At 49.8% G+C, this 25196-nt stretch overlaps 2 protein-coding genes across 2 annotated transcripts in view; both read right to left on the minus strand.

Annotated features, from left to right (window-relative positions):
- Positions 1-24419, minus strand: part of LOC143975811 (E3 ubiquitin/ISG15 ligase TRIM25-like) — a 57751-nt gene extending 33332 nt beyond the window's left edge. The window contains exon 1 of the mRNA XM_077478363.1: positions 24278-24419. The gene's annotated coding sequence lies outside the window, so the exon portion shown is untranslated. The remainder of the gene's footprint in view (positions 1-24277) is intronic.
- LOC143975810 (E3 ubiquitin/ISG15 ligase TRIM25-like) lies at positions 10833-24440 on the minus strand. Its single transcript, XM_077478361.1, has 2 exons — positions 24303-24440; positions 10833-14411 (listed from the first exon to the last, which is right to left on the minus strand). The coding sequence occupies exons 1-2, from the start codon at positions 24354-24356 to the stop codon at positions 12825-12827; spliced, it is 1641 nt and encodes a 546-aa protein (XP_077334487.1). The 5' UTR covers positions 24357-24440; the 3' UTR covers positions 10833-12824.
- Between the last annotated feature and the right edge of the window lie 756 nt (positions 24441-25196).

Here is a 25196-nt window from a genome sequence, read left to right on the forward strand (position 1 = left end):
CGCGGCCCCCCCTTCCCCAAGGCACCCCCCATGTTGAGGGCACGCGGCCTGGTACGGCTCAGGGGGGGGCGCGCTCGCTCGCCCCCCTTTCCTGGCCGGCCGGGTAGCGTGCTCGGACAAGGGTCTGTTGTGGACTTTGGGGAACCCCCACGCCGATTTTTTTCGGCGTTGGGTGTCCCTTTAAGTCCATTCCAGGCGGCGGTGCCCGCGACGTCTCCTTCGCGGGCCCCGCCTACCTGTACACGCGCTTGAAATGGGCGGACTTGCCTCCGCCTTACGTGGGCGAGTCCGTTCATTTCAAAAGTTGAGCGAACTGTTTGGCAAACAGTTCGCTGAAACAGTCCGCTCAAAAAGTGCCGTGTGTGGGCAAGTCCGCTCATGCAAATTTTGAGCGGACTGTTGCGGCAACTGTTTGACGAACAAAGTTTCAGCGAACAGTCCCCGCGTGTGTACGCGGCCTCAGACAATCCGACGGACAGTCCGTCATACTTTAGAATGAACGGACTTGACCACACACACCACTTTTTGAGCGGACTAATACGGCGTACTAAGTCCGCCGTACTATCCGCCCTACTTTTGAAATGAACGGACTCGCCCACACACGCGGAGGAAAGTCCGCTCATTTTGAGCGCGTCTCCAGGTAGGCGGGGCCCGCGAAGGAGTTGTCGCTGACCCCGCCACCTGGAATGGACTTAAAGGGGAACCCCAACGCCAAAGAAAATCGGCGTGGGGTCCCCCCAAGTCCACAACAGACCCTTGTCCGAGCACGCTACCCGGCCGGCCAGGAAAGGGGGGCGAGCGAGCGCCCCCCCCCCCCCCCCCCGAGCCATACCAGGCCGCGTGCCCTCAACATGGGGGGGTGCCTTGGGGAAGGGGGGGCCGCGCGGCCCCCCCCACCCCAAAGCACATTGTCCCCATGTTGATGAGGACAAGGGCCTCTTCCCGACAACCCTGGCCGTTGGTTGTCGGGGTCTGCGGGCGGGGGGCTTATCGGAATCCGGGAGCCCCCTTTAATAAGGGGGCCCCCGGATACCGGCCCCCCACCCTATGTGAATGAGTATGGGTTACAATGTACCCCTACCCATTCACCTGTAAAATAAAAGTACAAAAAAAAAACACAACACACGAGATAAAATACTTTATTGCACAGCTCCGGGGGTCTTCCGTCTTCGGGGGTCTTCTCGCCGGACTCCTCCGCTATCTTCTTGTAGCTCTTTTACTAGCGGAGGAGTCCGGCTTTCTTCCTCGCCGTCGGCCTCTTCTCCCGACTTCGGGGGTCTTGTCCCCCTCTTCGGTTCTTCTGCCGGGCCACCGCGCCTTCTTATAGCTCTTTTACAGGCGGTGGCCCGGTATTCTGTCGCCGCCGTCGCCTTCCGTTCTTCTTCTTCTTCTTCTTCTTCTTCTTCTTCTTCTTCTCCAGGAGATGTTGCCTCGACGATCTCTCCGGCCGGAATGCCAGGGACGCACTGCGCGGCCACTTATATAGGGACAAGGGGCGGTGTCACATGGCTTTATGTCACATGGGTTGGTCACATGGGTTGATGTCACATGGGGACTATGACATCGTAAGGGGGCGGGGTCACCATGTGACACCAACCCATGTGACATAAAGCCATGTGACACCGCCCCTTGTCCCTATATAAGTGGCCGCGCAGTGCGTCCCTGGCATTCCGGCCGGAGAGATCGTCGAGTCAACATCTCCTGGAGAAGAAGAAGAAGAAGAAGAAGAACGGAAGGCGGCGGCGACAGAAGACCGGGCCACCGCCTGTAAAAGAGCTATAAGAAGGCGCGGTGGCCCGGCAGAAGAACCGAAGAGGGGGACAAGACCCCCGAAGTCGGGAGAAGAGGCCGGCGGCGAGGAAGAAAGCCGGACTCCTCCGCTAGTAAAAGAGCTACAAGAAGATAGCGGAGGAGTCCGGCGAGGAGACCCCCGAAGACGGAAGACCCCCGGAGCTGTTCAATAAAGTATTTTATCTCGTGTGTTGTGTTTTTTTTTGTACTTTTATTTTACAGGTGAATGGGTAGGGGTACATTGTACCCCATACTCATTCACATAGGGTGGGGGGCCGGTATCCGGGGGCCCCCTTATTAAAGGGGGCTCCCGGATTCCGATAAGCCCCCCGCCCGCAGACCCCGACAACCAACGGCCAGGGTTGTCGGGAAGAGGCCCTTGTCCTCATCAACATGGGGACAAGGTGCTTTGGGGTGGGGGGGGGGCCGCGCGGCCCCCCCTTCCCCAAGGCACCCCCCCATGTTGAGGGCACGCGGCCTGGTACGGCTCAGGAGGGGGGGGCGCTCGCTCGCCCCCCTTTCCTGGCCGGCCGGGTAGCGTGCTCGGACAAGGGTCTGTTGTGGACTTGGGGGTCCCCTTTAAGTCCATACCAGGCGGCGGGGCCAGCGACGTCTCCTTCGCGGGCCCCGCCTACCTGGATACCCGCTCGAAATGAGCGGACTTTTCTCTGGGCGGGAAAAGTCCACTCATTTCAAAAGTACGGCGGACTGGCACACACACGGGCGGATTGTCCGCCGAAATGCGAGTCCGACGGACAGTATTACGGAAATTCCGAAATACTTAGTCCGCCAGACTGCACGCTGAAAAAGTCCGCTGAAGCCCACACACGAGCGGACTGTCCGCTGAAATGTGTTTCGGCGGACTAAGTAGGCCAGACAGTCCGCCCGTGTGTATGCGGCTTTAGTGAACACTGATCTCTGCTCCAATTACATGGAGCAGAGATCAGCGTCACTTGTTGCTAGGCAGAACGGGGAGATTGGAAAGAAGGGAAAATACTGCGCTAATTTAAAAAACAAAATTAATCTAAATACCTAAAAGCAGCGATTAGTCTAGTGTGATACACACCCACAAAGCGTATAGAACAAAATTTTACAACCGCGCTCTCCCATATAACAAACCCCAGTGAAACTCAACTATCATCTAATAAAACTAATACAACGGCATCTCCCCGTTCAGCCTCCCTGTGAGAAGATGCCTGCGGCGGTCGAGTCCGCGGGACCCGCAACCAGACTCTCAGGTGGTCCCGACAAGCACGTGAGCGCGCCGCCAGGCGGTAGCGTGCACGTGATGGCAGGGCGGCATATAGAAATGGACGTACCTGTACGCCAATATGCCTGCCTGTGCTGTGCGCCGGTCGGGAATTGGTTAAAAAAAAAATAATTTGGGGGATATTTATTATAGCAAAAAGGAAAAAAAAAATATATATATATATATATATATATATATATATATATATATATTTTGAATCGTCGCTCTATTTTTGTTTATAGCGCAAAAAATAAAAACCGCAGAGGTGATCAAATACCACCAAAATAAAGCTCTATTTGTGGGAAAAAAAGGACGTCAATTTTGTTTGGGTACAACGTCGCACGATGGTGTGATTGCCAGTTAAAGCGACGCAGTGCCATATCACATAAAATGGCCTGGTCATTAAGGGGGTAAAATCCTTCCGGGGGTTTGAAGTGATTAATGTTTTTTTTTTTTTTTTTTTATCAATGAACAAAATGGAAAGTAATTGAACAGAAAAAAAAATCCAATCAGCATTTGCTGTGACCGCCCCTTTGCCTTCAAACCGGCATCGATTCTCCTAGGTAGACTTGCACGCAGTATTTTGAATGAACGCAGCAGGTAGGTTGTTCCAGACATATTGGAGAACTAACCACAATGTAATATTGTCCGGTCTTTGAGATATCGTCTATCATTTCAGGGCGTTTACACTGTGCTACACCCGTGGTGTGGGAAAACCACACGGCATCATTTTAAAAAAAATATATTTATGACCTTCGTATTTGTGTTTGTTGTGTGGCCCTGATGCAGAGGGAGTGTGTTTGGCCTACAAAAAAGCGTTGGCTTTGTTGTGCTATGAATGAATTGTCATTAAAGTGGAATTTTCTGGATAACTGTAACTACTCTTAAAATGATCCCCTCCCTCCTCCTAACATCTGTGCTGACTAACCTACGTAAGAACGATGTACTGTATAGACTTACCTATTTTCAGGCTGCTCTGGTCCCGTCTTGTGATCCGGCTCCCCTGTGTCAGCCCGTCCCCACTGCAGGGAAGAGGAGGGAGTGCTAACAAATGATGGGCCATAGGAGTCTAAGGGGGGGGGAGTGCCACCACTCTAGACTTTACTAGCCATTAGTGAACACTCCCTCTTCTCCCCTGCAGCCAGCACTGGCTGACACTGAGGAAATCATGTGACTGGATTGGACTGCCCCGAAAATAGGTAAGTATACATATCTATGTAGTAGGAGGGGGAGGTGACAATTTTAAGAGCAGTTAAGGTTATTCCAGAATTCTTGTTTGGCTGTGGAAACAGATATTTGTTAGGTTTACCAAAGGCTCAGGGTGTGACTCTCCAACGTAGCAAAGCCTAGCTTGCTCCCTGCTTTATGACAGTCAGGAGGGCCATCCTAAAGCAGTGGACCCTGTGACGGAATGTCCCCCACATTCCGCTTGAGTGTTTCCGTCTATATACCGCTTCCTAAGTCATGGAACACGAGTCCAATGGATCTGGCTATAGGAACCCCCAAGGACTAGACGACACCAGTCTTGGAGGACATCAGCAATCCTTTTATTTGAGATGTTCCACAAATATATACAGTAGGATGACTAAAACCTAACCTAATTAGCATGAGCTAATTATCTAACCATTGACCCAGACTAGTTGTCTAAGCCCTTGTACACACGGTCTGAGATTCCGACAACCAAATCCGTCAGATTAAATCAGACCGATTTTGTCCGAAACTGTTGCATACACACGGTCGGACAAAGTTGTCGGAAAATCCGACGTGATGACGTTATTTAGTTACGATGGGACTATGTTCAGGCTAGTAGCCAATAGCTTTGGTCTAGGAATTTGATCTGAGCATGCGTGGCACTTTGTCCGATCGGAATTCTCTACACATGATCGGAGTATGTCCGATCGGAGCATTTTGTCGGAAAATTTTACCAACAAGTTGGAAAACTTGGTCCGTCGGATACTCCGACGGAAACAGTCCGATGGAGACCACACACAGTCGGAATATCCGACAAAACAGTCCGATCGGACACATTCCGTCGGAATGTCCGACCGTGTGTACAAGGGCTAAGAGATAGGACTTTTCAGGGTAAGACTTTACGTCTCCTAGCTCACTGATGGCTATTCAATACACATTACCATAAACATAAACACAGGGTTAATTAGCACAAACAACAATGCCAGACTAGACTCATTTACACAACAGACAGGTGGCTGGAGTTGATGACATTTAGCATCTAACAGTTTGTGTCCCAACAGTGTGATTCAGTCTATTGCTAATATGGCAAATACATATCCAGAGTCTGTGTGTCTTGGGGGGGGGCATGGATCCGAATCCAAGTAACACCGCCTCAGGGGTCCCCAGGCATACAGCTCACAAAGAGCACCGTTCCCCCAAATGCGAGGGCCCATAATCACAAGGCAAGAGGCTGGCATTCTGTCCCCTCCAACAGCCTCTGTCCCGACTACGTCTGTCACAGACCCCCACTACCCTACGAACCATTGCCAACATCAAAGTGAGCCTGCTGAGCATGCTGAGCCTGCTATGCAAAGATAAACTAGACATTGTCCTGTCACACCATGCCAACTCGTCATGCTTCCTGAACAAATGTCATCTATACATCCCCAGAATTCAGCCTACCTTGGATCTATCAACCTCTGGTCTCCCACCTCTGGACTCTAGTTCTACCCAGAGCCTCCCATTCCATTTCCTCAAGACTGATGCCATGGACTTACCCTTTCATCCACCAACCCAATTGGATTTTGTACATTTTGGGTTCTGCTTGTCTCACATTTGGAAGATTTTTTTTGATGGACTTTATAAATATATATATTACAGTTTATACCTTGGAATATGAATTACCTTCTCTCTTGGACATTTGTTGGGTGCTCTGATAGAATTGGATTAGGGTGACCCCATGTTCCGGATTGCCCGGGACAGTTCCGCATTTTGTAGGTCTGTCCCAGACCCTTTATTCCAGGACAATACAGTGTCCTGGAATAAAACTGACCCCCCCCCCCCCCCGGGCCAATCTGATGCCTCCAAAAAAGGCCTCCACATCGCCGCTTTACTCACTGACAGTACTTGTCCTGGCCGGGAATGTCTGGAGAGGCACAATCCCCGCCCCCTGCTTGTGATTGGAGAAATTATTGTAGCACTTACCCCCGATGGACCTGCTGGTTTGATTGGGCTTACCGTTACCTTCTTCTTCTCGATTTACGTCTAGGGGTTTCCCATAGTAGATGGCCCAGTAACTTTAGAGACTGACGACAGATTTTATTTGCAAAAAAAAACTTAGTTAACGAACAGTCTCTTAGTATAGGATCAGAGGGTTAGGAAGAAATGTTTGTGTCAAAGTCAATAATGAAGAACTTTCTTACTTTGACTAAATCCAGAGAGTAGCCATTCACAGCTGGATGTTCACTCAAGTTGTATAGTCCCTCTCTCACCAGGCCTAACAGCCAACAAGGTGCTTACTCAGGAACAAGTCTCTGCCACAGACGTTGTTGTAGAACACGTAGGAAACTAGAACTTGTAGAACACTCGTGTGATACCTGGATCTTTCAGCCGGTTTGGCGATACCCACGAAATTGGATTCACTTAGGTCCCACAGCCACACCAGGCTCTTGCTAAGAATCCAGCCCGTACCTCTTCTTCTTCTGAAGAGTCCTTCCCTGGATAGCTACAAAGTCGCTGGGCCTCTCCACAACCGGAGACGGCACCGGACCACCTCGGAATCCTTTCTTTAGTTTCATTGCCTCAGGCTAGCCAGCCCCAAGACATAAAGTTGGGTGGATCTGCACCCCAGGCCATAGCCTTCCTGGGGGCTGGTCAGGAGGACCAGGACCATGGAGTCAGAACATACTTTCTGGACCGGAAACCCCCGAACCACGTGACATCTGCATCTTAAGTACCCCTTCCCAGAAAGCACAGCAAGAGTGACACTCCTACTGGGCGGGCTCTGAGAGAAAGTAACCTTAAAGCACCCAACCAGACTGTGGTTCCATTCCTGCCAGAAAAGACAGTGCCCCCTATGGCCAGGCTGAACACCCTATAGTCCAGTACGACTGATGCTAAGGTCAAAATTTGGAATAATTATACCCAAACCAAACTGCAGTTCAGGTTTAACCTTAAATTTCAAAAACATAGTGTGTGCTCTTCAGGAGCCGGCGCTACATTATAAATCCCACTCCTTGTGTCTAGTCACTGAGCCAGTGTTGGAACAAGGTAAAATGGGTCTCGGCCAGCCAGGACAAGTACTGTCAGTGCGTAAAGTGGCGACGCGGCTGCCTTTTTTTTTGGGGTGCGAATGGTGCTTTTGGGTAGAGCAGGCACCCAGCGCCCCGGCTGTGCTGTGATTCGTTACAGCACAAGATGATTTTTGGGGAGGTGGGGGTGTCCCTGAATGACAGTTTGGAAATGTGGTCACCCTGGATTAGATGTGACCAGAGCCAGTGGAGTCAGTACCAGTGTTGCTGATCACTACCACATAAGACCACTTTCAGTCACCGGATGGTTCAAATCTTGGCCAGTTTAGCACGGAGCGGCCGAGATTCATTTCATATATGGGCAGGCTGATTGTACCCAAGTCCATCCATCAATAGACTTGAATACAACCAGCATGTCAGATTTTTTTATGTGATTATTGCCAGCGGCTATAACGGCTAGCATTAATCACTGTGTTTTCCTGGCTGGGACAACTCCCCGCATCGCCCCCCACCAGGAGAACACAATAGCCCCACGGGAGGGATTTGAGCGGCACCATCTTCTATGGCCAACATAAGCCATCAACCCTGTCCCTGGTCCCCGCCACATGAGTCCCTGTGTCACCAGACCAGTGTAAGCCACCAACAGTGCTTCTAAGGACCGCCACACTTGTACAGTGTCCCCGGACCAGTGTTAGCAGGCAGCAGTGTTCCTGATCACCAAACACAACAGCCCCAGTGTCACCAGATGAGTGTAAGCCAGCCACAGTGTTCCTGATTGCCACCACACCAGTCCCAGTGTCACCAGACCAGTGTAAGCTAGAAACAGTGTTCATGATCTCGGATACACCAGTCCCAATGTCACTGACCGGTGCAGCCAGCTATAGTGTTCCCGATCACCACCACAGCAGGCTCAGTCTCACCACACCAGTGTAAGCCAGCAACAGTGTTACTGATTGCTGCCAGGAGCCTCAGTGTCACCAGACCAGTGCAGCCAGAAACAGTGTTCCTGACAGTGGCAGCCGGTGGTAATTTGTGTTGGGGGGGGGTGGCAAACAGTATACCACAGACACCCCCCTGGTCGGTAGCACTTACCCCCTCGCTTCACCGGCGGCTTCCCCTGCTTGGCGGTGGCCTCGCATTCCCCTGCTCTCCACAGGTCAACACGGCAGCGGCAGCCTCCTATTGCCCTGCTCTCCAGGGGGAATGTGGAGAGCACGGGGGGGGGGGCAGAGAGCATGGGGGAATGTGGAGAGCAGGGGGGGGGGTGGCGGAGAGCATGGGGGAATGTGGAGAGCAGGGGGGGGGGGGGTGGCGGAGAGCATGGGGGAATGTGGAGAGCATGGAGGGGGGGTGGGGTGGCAGAGAGAAGCAGGATAGGAGGAGCAGTGGGGGAGACTGTATATAGAAGAATCATTCTCTCCACCTTCCTCCTGCAGTCTCAGAGTGCTTCTCCTCTACCTCTCGCATGTATTCAGAGACTGCAGGAGGAAGATGGAGAGAATGATTGTTCTATATGCAGCCCCCACTGCTGCTCCTATCCAGATTACGGGGGGGGGGGGGGGCTGCACTCACGTTTTCTCTTACCGGTCAGCTCCATGGTGTCTGCTGTAACTCCTCCCCCCTTCGCAGTCACGCCCCACCGGCACCGACGGCTGACCTATATGGGCGAGGCCGTAGGTGTCTCATCTAGCTCCTCCCCCTTCATATTTCCGTCCCCCAGCCAGCTGGGGGAGCAGCGTGGGCTCAAACAGCAGCCCAGCTGCCTTGGGCCCCGCAAGGACTGGCGGCCCCCGGCGTCGCCGGTCCACCGGGCAAGTGCCCGGTTTGCCCCATGGCCAGTCCGGGCCTGAACACATTCATAAATTACATTTACCGAAAAGAAGTAACACATTTTTATTTGATAAATAACAGTTTATTGGTTTTACAAGATATAAGAGCATATAGAGCACTTTGTGGTACAGGAGATGAATAAGGCATTGGTTATCAAGGGATACAATACCAGCAAAGCCATGTGTTAGACTCTGATAGGAAACAACCTTTACCATGATCTGCATGTACATCTATGTGTAGGTCCTGAACCCGTACCGTGCCTGTATTATACATAACACAAACCAGACAGAATAGAATAGTTAGGAGAGTAAAACTCTCTCCAACCCAAGAGCACAGCCTAAATGTCTCAGCAGAATAGTACTGTGCATGGAGATCTACTACTAAGACGGGTCCTCTTTGTAGTGCCAAAGCTGAGGTATTATATTTTTAACACCATTATTGTTTAATAAGATATTTGCAAGTACAGTAAAAAAAAAAAAAAAGAAAAAAAGACAATCCGACAAGCACAGTGCATAATTAACAAAAGAAGAGACTTTATTTTTCAAAGGCCGTGTGTGTTCCCATATAACACTACATGACAATTTCATACAGCTTACATCTGGACTGTATAACGTGTCTGCCTGTACCCCCTCCACCCTGACCACACTGCATGCCTGCACCCCCACTATCCTGACCACATTGCCTGCCTGTACCCCCTCCACCCTGACTACACTGCATGCCTGCACCCCCATTATCCTGACCACATTGCCTGCCTGTACCCCCTCCACCCTGACCACACTGCATGCCTGCACCCCCATTATCCTGACCACATTGCCTGCCTGTACCCCCTCCACCCTGACCACACTGCATGCCTGCACCCCCATTATCCTGACCACATTGCCTGCCTGCACCCCCTCCACCCTGACCACATTGCCTGCCTGCATCCCCTCTACCCTGACCACATTGCCTGCCTGCACCCCCCCACCCTGACCACATTGCCTGCCTGCACCCCTTTTATCCTGACCACATTGCCTGCCTGCACCCCCCCATCCTGACCACATTGCCTGCCTGCACCCCCCCATCCTGACCACATTGCCTGCCTGCACCCCTTTTATCCTGACCACATTGCCTGCCTGCACCCCTCCAACATGACCACACGGTCTGACTATACCCCCTTTATCATGACCACACTGCCTGTCTGCACCCAGGGCTGGATTAACGTAGGGGCTATTGGAGCTGCAGCTCCAGGCCCCTAACTTTATATAGGCCCAGCCACCCAAAAAGAACACACTGCTCATGAAAAGCCAACAGAGTTCTCCCTTGATGGGCTCTGCATTCCGCATGCACCGCCTGGGCAGGGTGGTGGGATTGATAATGGGCACCGCATGAGCTGTCCTAATGGAAGCCCGGGGCACGCCAGTGCAGGGCTCTTGCAGAATTCTGGGGCTTCCATAGTATTAGGCCCTCTCGGCTGCACTCTTTCAGCTCAGAGTGCATGGCCCTTACGGCAACCCGGAAAGTCAAATGCCAGGCTTCCCTAGTTGGCATGCACCCTTTAGAGTTTGGGCGCATGCCAACACGGGCTCTTAGAAACACAGAAGGGTGCCCAGTAAAAGGTCCACCAAAATCCTCAGCACCAAGCACATGATGCTCTAAATCCAGCCCTTGTCTGCACCCCCTCCACCCTGACCACATAGCCTGACTAAACCCTCTCCACCCTGACCACATTGCCTGACTAAACACCCTCCACATTATATTCACTGCCTGTCTGTACACCCCCCCCCCCCCCCACTCCCACTGCACTGCTGCCCACTTTTCAGCAAGACTACACTTCCTGTCCTGACTACACTGCCTGACTGAACACCCTTCACCTTACAATATATGCACTCCCTGCCTATACAGCCCAAAAGACCACATTACCCAACTTTCCATGAATCTCCTTTTCTTGGGAGATTTCTAGTATTTTGCACCTAGGTTGCCACCTGTACGGGTTTCTCCTGGACAGTCGGGTTTTTGAATGATGTGTTCGGGTTTACTTCTGCCCCAGACCCGGACACATCATTCGCATGGACTGCACGGAGTGACACGTCTCCCCTCTCCCTGACAGTAGCTTGGTTTAGCAGAGCAGAGTGTGTCAGTGTATCAAAGCTCCTCCCCTCCTCCTCCTTCTTAGTTCTGTACACACACAAGGAGGAGGGGAGCAGGGACGTGCTGATATCAGGTCAGGAAAGTTTTTATTATGCTCTGTAGATGGAGGAGGGAGGGGGAGAGAGCGGCTGGAAAGGAGGACAAGGTAGAAAATATGTGGAGTGATTGAGGGGTTAGGACAGTGATGGCGAACCTTGGCGCCCCCAGATGTTTTGGAACTACATTTCCCATGACGCTCGTGCACTCTGCAGTGTAGTTGAGCATCATGGGAAATGTAGTTCCAAAACATCTGGGGTGCCAAGGTTCACCATCACTGGGTTAGGAGGATATGTGCTGGGAGGGCTTTGGCAGGGGGAAGATATGGTAGTAGTGTGGATTGGATTTGAAATCTGCCAACCCCTCCTTGCACGATCTCTCTTCCTTCCCAAAGCACCCCTCCAGCACATATCCTACCCCTCCCTCTTGCCCTGGCCCTCTTCCCTCTCAAAGCGCCCCCCCCAGCACATATCTGACCCCCCCCCAAGTGCCCCCAGCACATATGGGCACAGGCTGCATATGATGAGCACAGAGGCCGTATGATGTGCACAGAGACTGCATATGATGGGCACAGAGGCTGTATGATTGGCAGAAGCTGTATGATGGGCAAAAAGGCTGTATATGATGGGCACAGAGGCTGCATATGATGGGCACAGAGGCTGCATATGATGGGCAGAGTGGCTGCATATGATGGGCACAGAGGCTGCAAGTTATGGGCACAGTGGCTGCATTTTATGGGGCACAGTGGCTGTATTTTATGGGGCACAGTGAGGCTGCAATTGATGGATTTTTTTTTCAGAATTTTTCAGTTTGTTTGCGCCCCCCCCCCCCCCCCCCCCAAAAAAAAAAATTTGAGCACCAGCCGCTACTGCCCCCCAGCACATATCTAATTCTCCCCACCCCCCTACAGGCTGCATATGATGGGCAGAGTGGCTGCATATGATGGGCAGAGTGGCAGCATATGATGGGCACAGAGGCTGCATGTTATGGGCACAGTGGCTGCATTTTATGGGGCACAGTGGCTGTATTTTATGGGGCACAGTGGCTGTATTTTATGGGGCACAGTGAGGCTGCTGTTATGGGCACAGTGGCTGCATTTTATGGGGCAGAGTGGCTGCATTTTATGGGGCACAGTGGCTGCATTTTATGGGGCACAGTGGCTGTATTTTATGGGGCACAGTGGCTGCATTTTATGGGGCACAGTGGCTGCATTTTATGGGGCACAGTGAGGCTGCAATTGATGGATTTTTTTCATAATTTTTCAGTTTGTTTGCGCCCCCCCCCCCCCAAAACAAATGTGAGCACCAGCCGCCACTGCCCCCCAGCACATATCTAATTCTCCCCACCCCCCTACTAGCACTAGCCCTCTCCCCAGGACAAATCTGACCCCTGCATTCCGTGCAGAACACTCACAATTCAGCCACGCGCACTGTTTGCTGCGGTGAGCTATGCGCCAAATTACTACTCTCTTTCAGGCCACCAAATGTGTCCCAGGTCTTTTATACTCTTATAGCGTATACCCCCCCCCCTAAAAAAAAAAACACAGCCGCTAAAGTGTTCGGGTTTGGCTTGAAGAAAAGGTGGCAACCCTATTTTGCACCCCCTATCAATTTTACATAACCTGACCCTACCCATAGAACAGCATGGAGGGGCTCAATGAAGATGACAGTAAAGGTGTGGAGGTGTCGGATGGGGACACACAGTTCATGAAAGGACAACTTCCCGGCCTCATAATCCAGACATATCCTGATTCTGTTACTGGAGATATCGGCTGGTAACTGGACCTCTGCACTGTCATGTACCACTGCGTACCTGTTACCACCCTCACTCCTCTGCAAACACCAGGACTTGTTATTATGCCCGATTAGTACCTGGGGCCATAACTTCCTATGTATACTGTGGTAGCACATCCCGATTTTCCACATAGCCGATTCCTCCACATCCACTTCCCAGCAATGTCGCCCTGAGGAGAAACTCTGACTGCTTATCACCTGAGGACACTGAAATCTCTCCGGGGTTTCTGGGTACTTCTGGGAAGAAGACCAGGATGCCATTTTTCTGTCGTTTGATATACATAGATGTTCACCAGCTGTGTTTCCATCCAGTAGGATGTCTATGGTTGTGTTCGTATAGAAACATGCATCTACCCCTGTTATCAGATCAGATATGTGGTGTAATGTTTGTGAGATCCCAACCACATCCAGATCTCCATCCTGTAGGGGTCTATTATGTCTCTCTACGTCTTCATCACCTTCCTCCTCGGTATCACATAGGTTACCTAAATCTGATTTCATTAGGACAGCCAGTGGGTCGGTCATGTTACACAGTTCCTCAATGTGATGTATCTTCCTGGACAGTTCATCCTTCTTTCGTTCAAGCTTCTGGATCAGATCGGACACATGCAAGGCCTTCTTTGCCTGTTTGGTGATCTCGCCCCGGAACCTCTTCTCTAGGTCTTCCAGTCGTGTCTGGAGGTCCCCGAACAGGGCAGAGACTCTCTCGGTGTCCCCAGCTGATTTCTCTTCCACTTTTCTCTTCTCTTCCTGCAGACTCTTGACTTTCTTTTCAGTCTCCTCTTTCTTTGTCTTCAACTTACTAAGAGCATCGGCCATTTCCTTCTTTTTCTTCTCGTAGGCCTCATCCAGAAGCTCCTTGTCATGGCCTGCGTGCTCCCCGATCAGACAATACACGCAGACGCAGGTGGAGTCCTTGATGCAGAAATACTCCAGCATCTTTTTATGAAGTTCGCACTTCCGGTTCTCCGGGGAAGCGGTGGGGTCAGATAGGACATGCTCTCCAGCCACGCTGTGGACTTTCACGTGGCCTTCACACAAATGAACTTCACACAGCAGACAGGATTTGACAGCGAGTACTGGGGCGTGGATGCAGTGCGTGCACAAAATCCCAGACTTCTCCTTGTCTAGCTGAGCAGGTGACAAATTCTCTACCATGTTCCGAAGAAAAATGTTTTTATGCAGTGCAGGCCTGCTTTGAAACTTTGTTCTGCATTGAGGACAGAAGTAACCCCCAGGCTGCCCCTGCGTGTCTAGCGCCTCACCAATACACTCCCGGCAGTAGTCGTGTCCGCACATAAGGTTTACAGGATCTTTATAAGTGCTCAGACAGATGGAACAATTCAGCTCCTTTCTCCAGTCAACTGATGCCATTATCTCCGTCTGTAAACAAGAGAGAGAGAGAGATGAAAGTCAAAGAGTGGCCATATACGGTGGGTGGTGCCTCGTGGTTTGCTTAATGCTGAGAGGCTCAGAATCGTTTTACAACCTCTCTGAATTCCAATTCAAGTCTTTACTCAACCCGGTCATTGTATATGGCCTCAGCTGACACTGCGCCGGCCAAGCCCCGTTAGCCCTTGTACACACGGTCGGACTTTCCGACGGAAAAAGTCAGATCGGACCACGTTGTCGGATAATCGTGTGTGGGCTCCATCGGACTGTTTCCGTCAGAATATCCGACGGGCCAAGTTTTCCAGCTTGGTTATAAAACTTTCCGACAACATGATCCGATCGGACATACTCCGATCATGTGTAGAGAATTCCGATCGGACAAAGTGCCACGCATGCTCAGATCAAATTCCTACACCAAAGCTATTGGCTACTAGCCTGAATGTAGTCCCATCGTAACGAAATAACGTCATCACGTTCTGAACGATCGGATTTTCCGACAACTTCGTCCGACCGTGTGTATGCAACAGTTTCGGACAAAATCTATATGGTTGTCGGAATGTCCGACCCTGTGTACAAGGGCTAACACATTTTGCCCCGCCCACTGATGCTTGGTCACACTTCTGTAACCGAGCCTCGGTGGGCAGGGTGAAACGCATCAGGGGGTGGGGCTGGAGCAGACTCCAATGAGGCCACACACCGTGAACATCCCGGGGCAGTTTGAGCGGTGTCCGTTCCTTCGGGTTCACCCACACTTTTGAATTGGTGCTCTTAGATGCCTGCTCCTAAGCAGGGCCGGGACAAGGGGTGGGCAGGAGGGACGGCTGCCCCTGGCGCAATGGTTTATTGCAGGGGTAGGGGGCACCCTGACCCTAACCCTAAGGGAAAGGGGGGCGCAGTTTGGCATCTTTGCCCTGGGCTCTGGATGACCTTGTCCCGTCACTGCTCCTAAGCACCGAGTACCAGTGGGGAGTTTCCAAAGCCTCCGGCTTGGATCGGTGCAACAAGCCTTTCCTGACCACAAATCAAGGCTTTGTTGTTTTCCCCCCCGGTCAGGGCCAGATCACCAACAAGGAACATAGGTGAAAGCCTATGGCCTAGCAGGTGTCAAGGGGGCCCGTCTGCAGCCTCCGTGGTTGGCAAGAGCGAATCCCATTCTTTTCCTACCTGTTTGGCATGGCAACCACCAATATGCCATTTCTACAATCACAGATGGGATCCAGTGTGTGGTTCTGCTTCCTGCTTGTGTGACACCCGGAAAAGCCATTCAGAAGCAGCAAGTTGAATCACAAACAGAATCCCAACTGTCATGATAGCGATACTACAGCAGCTGGAGTGTGTGTGTGTGTCGGCAGGTGCAGTCTACTTTCTCCACTGCGGGCGGTGCTTTTCCACAGCTGGAGAGGAAGTCAAGAGGAACATGGTTCCTCTATGGTTTCCTGGGTCACTAGGGAAGCTATCCGATTGGATGCTGCCATCCCATGTGACTCCAGCAACCATTTTGCGTCAGGCAGAGCTTATTTAAGGCCCTGGCTCCCAGGTTTGGTAAGGATTTGCGAGTTGGTAGAGAAGGGACAGGTACCCCACCCTGTAGAGAGAGAACTTGCGGCAGGAAAAGGTTCCTGACAAGGAGGGAAATCTTAGGGCTCACAACTTCTCTGGACGCCTGCCTGTTTGGGCATAAGACGGGCCGGCCCCATTCTTCCTGTCTACAGATGCTGTCAGTTCGGTTGCCTTCTGCTCTCTACATGCTGTCGGAACGGTGAGTGTTCTCGGTCAGGCTGCCTTCTCACCGGGTTATTTGTGAACTGCCTATGCATTGTTTCTATACAAATTCTTTCATTGCAAATGGAGTATATTGCGCCCAGCCCCCTAATCTACATGTGGGGCACCGGACGCATGGATTCCTATGGTTTTTTTTTTTAAGCACGCGATTAAAGCCTGAGGCTCTAATTGGCTTAAAAAAAAGGGTGAACTTGGGGCGCAGAGCCCACCCACTTGTGTGACAAAAACAAATTAATATTCGTAGACAAAATTGAAGTATCCCCGCGCTATTATATAAAACCTAAATTAATACTAGGGGCAGGTTGCAGCAGAACACCGACAGGGGTATAAGCCCCACCACTGAGAAACGTGTATCAAAATCAAATAAATGGTGATGCCCTACCTTAAGAATAATAAATTAATCTAAAGTGACTAGTGCTTGCTATTAATGAAATAATAACCCCTTAATAGTTTATTCCTAGGGTGACCAAATTACATATAAATACACAATAGTGTAAACCGGCTATTGTAAAAATGAAGCAATAAGTGAATAAAGTGTCCAGTGCTGAAATAAAACATAAAATATATAAGCAATATTAAAGTGTCCAGTGCTTCATAAGTTCAAAGTCGCATAAACCAGTGGAAACATACAGTGCAAACAGACTCTTTCCACAGTAAAAGTTAGCACAATAGAATAAACAACTATATCAATATTGACACATAGTGATGGACGAACTTCCGACGGGACATTTCGCGAACGTGGACTGCGAACGCGGCCGATAGTTCGCGAAACCGAACGTTCGCGGCGGGCCCCATTGACTTCAATGGGAGGCGAACTTCGCAAACCTTTAGGTCAAATTTGCAGCCACAAAATAATTATTAGCTGTGCAAACATAGTCCCACCACATGGCCAATGACATAACACATGTATGAGGTGAATTTGGGATCGACAACTACAAGCATTCTTTTTTTATATGGGAAATTGTTCTGACAATTCAGGACTGTGGAGCGCATTAAGGCAATGGAGGAGAGGGAAGGTCAGGGACCAGGGTAGGCAAAGAAGAGGGTGCAGGAGATGATCACCAGCAGCGTGACATACAGCAATGACACCTGCACTGTGATAGAGTCATCTGACACCAGCACCGTGATAGAGAGCACTGACATCAGCAGCGTGACATAAAGCATTAACACCAGCACCGTGACATACAGCATTGACAGCAACACCGTGATAGAGAGCACTGACATCAGCAGCGTGACATACAGCAATGACACCTGCACCGTGATAGAGTCATCTGACACCAGCAGCGTGATAGAGAGCACTGACATCAGCAGCGTGACATAAAGCACTCACACCAGCACCGTGATATACAGCACTGACAGCAGCACCGTGATATACAGCACTGACATCAGCACTGTGATATACATCACTGACACCTGCACCGTAAGCAGCCCCAGGAGGAAGTCAGCATAGCACAGGGATGGTGGGAGCCCCTCATAATGAGAATAGCACAGGGATGGTGGGAGCCCCTCATAATGAGCCTGGCACAGGGATGGTGTGAGCCCCTCATAATAAGCAGGCCCAGGAGGAAGTCAGCACAGCACAGGGATGGTGGGAGCCCCTCATAATAAGCAGGCCCAGGAGGAAGTCAGCACAGCACAGGGATGGTGGGAGCCCCTCATAATGAGCATAGCACAGGGAGGGTGGGAGCCCCTCATAATGAGCCTGGCACAGGCATGGTGTGAGCCCCTCATAATAAGCAGCCCCAGCAGGATGTCAGCATAGCACGGGGATGGTGTGAGCCCTTCATAATAAGTAGCCCCAGTAGAAATATGACCCACCCCTGTATACCACCCCTGCGGAAGGGCCTGCCTCTTCCTCTGCCTGTCATTTTTTAAATGACCCTGTGACAAAACTCTCAGTTCCTATACCAATGAAGGACTGCTGCAGTATAGGGCAGCGGTCAGCAGTAGTGCACCTCAACCCTATCTATTGTGGACCGATACCAGTCCTTATAGAATAGCAGACTGTACCTCACTCAACCCTATGTACTGTAGCACCCTACACAGACCAAGTTACCAGTCCTGATAAAGAGCTTTGAGGAACAAGTGAGTTGTGAATGATTAGCAGACTGCAGCAGAAGGGCAGCAGTCAAGTATAATATTCTTTCTATATTTGGAAGAAAGAATATTATACGTGTACAAGCCTATTACCGTACCACTGATACCAGTCCTGAAAAGAACCTTTGTGGAACTAATAGTAACAGCTACTGATTAAACTGACCCTCACTGCCTGACACACTGCTTCCTTCCTGTCCCTATACAAACTGACAAAACAGAGGAGACTGGAACGATAACTGGTTACTCGAATAGCACTTTTGTGGACCTGATAGTAACAGCTAATGATGATGATGATGATGATGATGATGACTAATCTGGCTGTCCCTAAAATAGCAGCACACACCGTCCTGTCCCTTTCTCTAAACTGACAAAAGACACTCAGGCTGCTGCAACAATCAGTAGCACAGCAACCCTATATACACCTAACACCTATACCAGTCCTGAAAAGAACTTTTGTGTACCAAATAGCTAGAGATTTATCTCTCCCTACTCCACACAGCAACCTTTCCCTATAGTGACAGAAGAAAGAATGTAAAATGGCCGCCGGATCGGGTGTATTTATAGGTTAGGGGGAGTGTCCATGTGCTGTCATGTCTCAATTGGCTGTCCTGTACCCCATGATGGATGTGTCATCAGGTCAAAGTTCTTTTACACAGTAAAAACACGGAAGTCCGCCGGGCGAACGGAGCCAATAGTCCGCCGAACGGCGGACCACGAACAGCCGAAATTCGCCGTGAAACGACCGCCGGGCGAACTGTTCGGCCATCCCTAATGACACACACGTGAATCACACAGTGCTGTTATAGCACATAAGCACAGTAAACAGCAAAGTCTCTATATAAAAAGGTAAAGTGACGCGTGATTCATAAGGTGCTTCTCCAGGTAGAGGGTGCCAAGAAAACCAGTGTGTACAAACTCTTTTGCCTCTTCAGTGTTCAACACACATCAGGTGGAGTGGCCCCTTACCTTACTGCTGTAAGGTAAACAGCAGGCAAAAAAATCCCAAACAGTCCAGGCCGTGTGTCCCTACTCCCGGAACATAAATACTGTCCCCACGTCAGTTGTTGGAATAACAGGGTAAACAAAAAACAGATAGTTTACATATCACAGCACAGCCGAGCGTTCCGCTCGTATCTCGGACGTCACTTCCGGTGTCCTAATTCCTCCTATTCCGACGCGTATCGTCACGTGTCACGTGACTTCATCAGGGAATGATCACGTGTCGATACGCGTCGGAATAGGAGTGTTCTACAAGTTCTAGCTACCTACGTGTTCTACAACAACATATGTGGCAGAGACTTGTTCCTGATTTAACCAATTGCTTACTGGGCACTTAAACCCCCCTCCTGCCCAGACCAATTTTCAGCTTTCAGCGCTGATGCACTTTGAATGACAATTGCGCGGTCATACAACACTGTACCCAAATGAAATTTTTATCATTTTTTTCCCACAAATAGAGCTTTCTTTTGGTGGTATTTAATTACAGCTGGGAGTTTTATTTTTTACTAAACAAACAAAAATAAGATGCAAAATAAAAAAAAATAAAAAAATCATGTTTCATAGTTTATTATAAAATTTTGCAAACAGGTCATTTTTCTCCTTCATTGAAATGCGCTCATGAGGTGGCACTGGTGGGCACTGATAGGCTGAACTGATGGGCACTGATAGGCTGCACTGGTGGGCACTGATAGGCACAGTTAAGGCGGCACTAATAGGCACAGATAAGGTGGCACCGATAGGCACAGATAAGGCAGTACTGATGGGCACAGATGAGGCGGCACTGATGGGCCAAGATGGGCACAGATAAGATGGCACTGATGGGTGGCACTAAGGGGCACTGATAGGTACCACTGATAGATCGGACTGATTGGCACTGATAGGTGGCACTGCTGGGCACTGATGGGCGGCACTGATGGGCACTGGTATATGACACTGATGGGCACGGATATGTGGCACTGGGGTGCAGCACTGTTGTTGAGGCAGATTGTGGGCACTGATAGGTGGCACTGTGGGTACTGATGGGTGGCACTGTGGGCACTGATGGGTGGCACTATGGGCACTGATGGGTAGCACTGATGGGGAGCACTTTTTTAATATTTAGGTGGCACTGGCAGGGGGCAGGTGGGCACTGATGAGCTGGCCGTGATCAGGACTGAAGTCCCTCTCACGGCCGCCGGTGATCGATTACTGGCTTTGTTGTGTCACATGATCAGCTGTCATTAGCTGAGAGCTGATCACGTGATAAGGGGTCGGGATCGACCCCTTGCTCGGATCGGTGATCAGGTGATTCTCATAGACTCGCTGATCACAGAGTGTGCCGCTCCTGCACGGGATGACGTCAATAGACGTAGTCCCGGCAAAAGAGGTCCGCGCTGTAGCCGTCATTCGGCTATAGCGCGGATCTCTAGTGGTTAAGCACCTTGTTGGCTGCTAGGCCTGGTGAGAGAGGGACTATTCAACTAGAGTGCACATCCAGCTGCGAATGGCTATTCTCTGGATTTAGTCAAAGTAAGAGAGTTCTTCATTATTGACTTTGTCACTAAGAGTACCTGAACCTTTCCTCCTAACCCTCTGATCCTGTACTAAGAGACTGTTCATTAACTACGTTTTTTGCAAATAAAAATCCTTTTAAGCAGATCTGTCGTCAGTCTCTAAGGTTTCTGGGCCATCTACCATGGAAACCCCTGGACGCAACTCGAGGTGAAGAAGGTAACGGTAAGCCCAATCAAACCAGCAGCTCCTTCGGGGGTTAGTGCTACATTTGCAATTGTCTTCCTCATTCTCCTCCCAGCCAATCAGGAAGCCCCGATTGGCCAGGGTGTCATAGGGGGTAATCGCCGCCGTCCGTCTCATGCGGTGGGGGCTGGTGTTAGTTTGCCCCCCCAAAATATTGAGCACCATCTGCAAATGACAATTCCCACACTGCACCCCACCTACGTGTGCTCTTCCCTTCTGTACAATACCATACCTGGGAACTTTTAGAAGTGGCGAAGATGAAGTTCAGAAAAGAAACTTTACTATGGCAGTTAAAGGACTATCGGAGAGAGAGAGAGAGAGAGACAGAGAGAGAGAGACAGAGACAGAGAGAGACAGAGAGAGAGACAGAGAGAGAGACAGAGAGAGACAGAGAGAGAGACAGAGAGAGAGAGACAGAGAGAGAGACAGAGAGAGACAGAGAGAGAGACAGAGAGAGAGAGACAGAGAGAGAGACAGAGAGAGACAGAGAGAGAGACAGAGAGAGACAGAGAGAGAGACAGAGAGAGAGACAGAGAGAGACAGAGAGAGAGACAGAGAGAGAGACAGAGAGAGAGACAGAGAGAGAGACAGAGAGAGACAGAGAGAGAGACAGAGAGAGAGACAGAGAGAGACAGAGAGAGAGACAGAGAGAGAGACAGAGAGAGACAGAGAGAGAGACAGAGAGAGACAGAGAGAGAGACAGAGAGAGAGATTTTCACCGACTGAATACTGAGGGATTTTTTTAATTTATTTTTTTGCTGCGAGGAGACTGAGGTGTGCACATTGCTGCTCCTGTGTGCACATCAACCTGCTACAAGCCTGCATCCGTGTACTGAGGACTGGAGTTACTCCAGGCAGATCCAGAAGTCAGCTGGCATCTGAACCATGAGACCTTTGTTTCTGTATTTCTGGGACTGGTGAGCCATTATCCACTTGCTTACTGGGCGTTTATACCCCCCTCTCCTGCCCAGACCAATTTTCAGCTTTCAGCGCTGATGCACTTTGAATGACAAATCATTGAAAAAATCATGTTTAATAGTTTGTTATAAGATTTTTCAAACAGTTAATTTTTCACCTTCATTGATATGCGCTGATCAGGCAGCACTGGTGGGCACAGTTAAGGGGGCACTGATAAGCTGCACTGGTGGGCACTGATAGGCACAGTTAAGGGGGCACTGATAGGCCCAGATAAGGGGGCACTGATGGCCACTGATAAGATGGTACTGATGGGGCCTGATGGGTTTCTTTGATGGGCACTGATAGGTGTTACTGATAGGTATCACTGGTAGGTGGCACTGATGGGCACTGGTAGGTGACACTGATGGGCACTGATAGGTGCCATTGATGGGCACTGGTAGGTGACACTGATGGGCAGCACTGTTGATGAGGCACTGATTGGTGACACTGATAAGTGTTAAGGGGGCACTGATAGGCACAGATAAGGGGGCACTGATAGGCACAGATAAGGGGGCACTGATAGGCACAGATAAGGGGGCACTGATGGCCACTGATAAGATGGTACTGATGGGCCCTGATGGGTGGGTTTGATGGGCACTGGTAGGTGACATTGATGGGCACTGGTAGGTGACACTGATGGGTAGCACTGTTGATGAGGCACTGAGGGCACTGATAGGCACAGTTAAGGGGGATACAGAAGGTAGAAGAGCTAATAATCTATTATAATATAAAGGAGGATACAGAAGATAGAAGAGCTTACAATCTAGTATAATATAAAAGAGGATACAGAAGGTAGAAGAGCTAACAATCTATTATAATATAAAGGAGGATACAGAAGGTAGAAGAGCTAACAATCTAGTATAATATAAAGGAGGATACAGAAGGTAGAAGAGCTAACAATCTATTATAATATAAAGGAGGATACAGAAGGTAGAAGAGCTAACAATCTATTATAATATAAAGGAGGATACAGAAGGTAGAAGAGCTAACAATCTATTATAATATAAAGGAGGATACAGAAGGTAGAAGAGCTAACAATCTAGTATAATATAAAGGAGGATACAGAAGGTAGAAGAGCTAACAATCTATTATAATATAAAGGAGGATACAGAAGGTAGAAGAGCTAACAATCTATATAATATAAAGGAGGATACAGAAGGTAGAAGAGCTAACAATCTATTATAATATAAAGGAGGATACAGAAGGTAGAAGAGCTAACAATCTATTAGAATATAAAGGAGGATACAGAAGGTAGAAGAGCTAACAATCTATATAATATAAAGGAGGATACAGAAGGTAGAAGAGCTAACAATGTATTAGAATATAAAGGAAGATACAGAAGGTAGAAGAGCTAACAATCTATTATAATATAAAGGAGGATACAGAAGGTAGAAGAGCTAACAATCTATTATAATATAAAGGAGGATACAGAAGGTAGAAGAGCTAACAATCCAGTATAATATAAAGGAGGATACAGAAGGTAGAAGAGCTAACAATCTTCTACCTTCTGTATCCTCCTTTATATTATAATAATAATCTATTAGGGTGTAAAGGGACAGCACAGAAGGGTTAGGAGTTGGAAGTTTACTTGGTCTAAGAGAGAAATGCAGAATGGGAAAGAAATGAATAAATAAATAATAATAATAGTATAAATCAGTGAGGAGCAGTATAACCCCCCTCCAGGGCGGGACTCAGGGTGGTGGGGGCCCCTGGGCTTGAGTCACTTTCGGGCTCTACCTTCTATACATTACCATATTAATCGGCGTATAACACGTGCTGGCATATAACACGCACCCCAAGTTTAGGAGGGAATTATAAGGATAAAACTTTTAGGAGGGAAGTTTAAGGAAAAAAACTTAATTTTAAATGCCTATCAATGCAGCCTTATCAGTGTCCATCTGCAGCCTTGTCCAGTGTCCATTTTCAGCCTTGTCATTGCAGTCTTGTCATTGCAGTCTTGAAGTTTAAAAATGGTGCTGCCGAGATACAGAGTCCTGTGTATCTCGGTGGCTCTCGGATCCTCTCGCAGTCCTGAGCGGAGCCGATAGTAGTCGAGTGTACTCGGCTCGGCTCACAGTCATGCCCAGTCCCTGTGTTATGTCCACCATAGGGCGGGACTGGGCATAACTGTGAGCGGAGTCGAGCCAGGTACACTCGGCTATGTATCTTGGCGGGGCCCCCTATTGGGTGGGGCCCATGGGCTTGAGCCCAGTCAAGCCCAATGGTAAGTCCTGCCCTGCCCCCCTCCCCCCCCCCTCAGTATAACCCCCCCAGGTATGTATTACCTGTCACTCAGATCCCAGTACTGACCAGGCCTTGGTCTGCTCTTCTCTCCAGAGGGTCACAATGTATCCCACACTCCATACAACCCCCAGCAGTAGCTGAGTCCAGGGATCAGGATGAGAAGATCAATATAAGAACTCAGACGGGACATTCCAGCGACTTCACCAGAAGAGGAGAAACGAAACTGAAAGTCAGATTACAGGGCGAGCCTCGTAATAATACAAAGACGACTTCACATGGAGAGACACAGCGACATTTCACCTATTAGGAGAAACAATCTACAAAAAAAACACAATCACCTCTCTCCATTCATATCATGGAATAATATAAACTATTAACACAAATAGAGTGTTTTAGTCTTTGGTTGGATTCAAAGAATACGTTTGAGCAAAGGAATAGGAAGATTGTTAGAGCCTTAAAGTGATTGTAATACCACGTACACACGATCAAACAAGCGGGTGGAAAAGTCCGGCAAACTGACGTCCGCCAAGCAATCCCCCCCGTGTGTAGCCTCCGGCATACTTTTTTGACCCGAAAGTACGGCGGACTTAGAATGTAGTTTTACACTCCAATCTTCCCGCCGGACTCGCATTTCGGCGGACAATCCGGCCGTGTGTGTGCCAGTCTGCTGTACTTTTGAAATGAGCGGACTTTTCCCGCCCGGAGAAAAGTCCGCTCATTTCGAACGGGTCTCCAGGTAGGCGGGGCCCGCGAAGGAGACGTCGCTGGCCCCGCCGCCTGGTATGGACTTAAAGGGGAACCCCAAGGCCGAAAAAAAATCGGCGTGGGGGTCCCCCCAGGTCCACATCAGACCCTTGTCCGAGCACGCTACCCAGTCGGCCAGGAAAGGGGGGGGGGGCGAGCGAGCGCCCCCCCTCCCCTCCTGAGCCATACCAGGCCACGTGCCCTCAACATGGGGGG

This window comes from Lithobates pipiens, unplaced genomic scaffold, assembly GCF_037356315.1.
Source record: "Lithobates pipiens isolate NorthernLeopardFrog02 unplaced genomic scaffold, aLitPip1_a1.2 Scaffold_13, whole genome shotgun sequence".
Classification (NCBI taxonomy): Eukaryota; Metazoa; Chordata; class Amphibia; order Anura; family Ranidae; genus Lithobates; species Lithobates pipiens.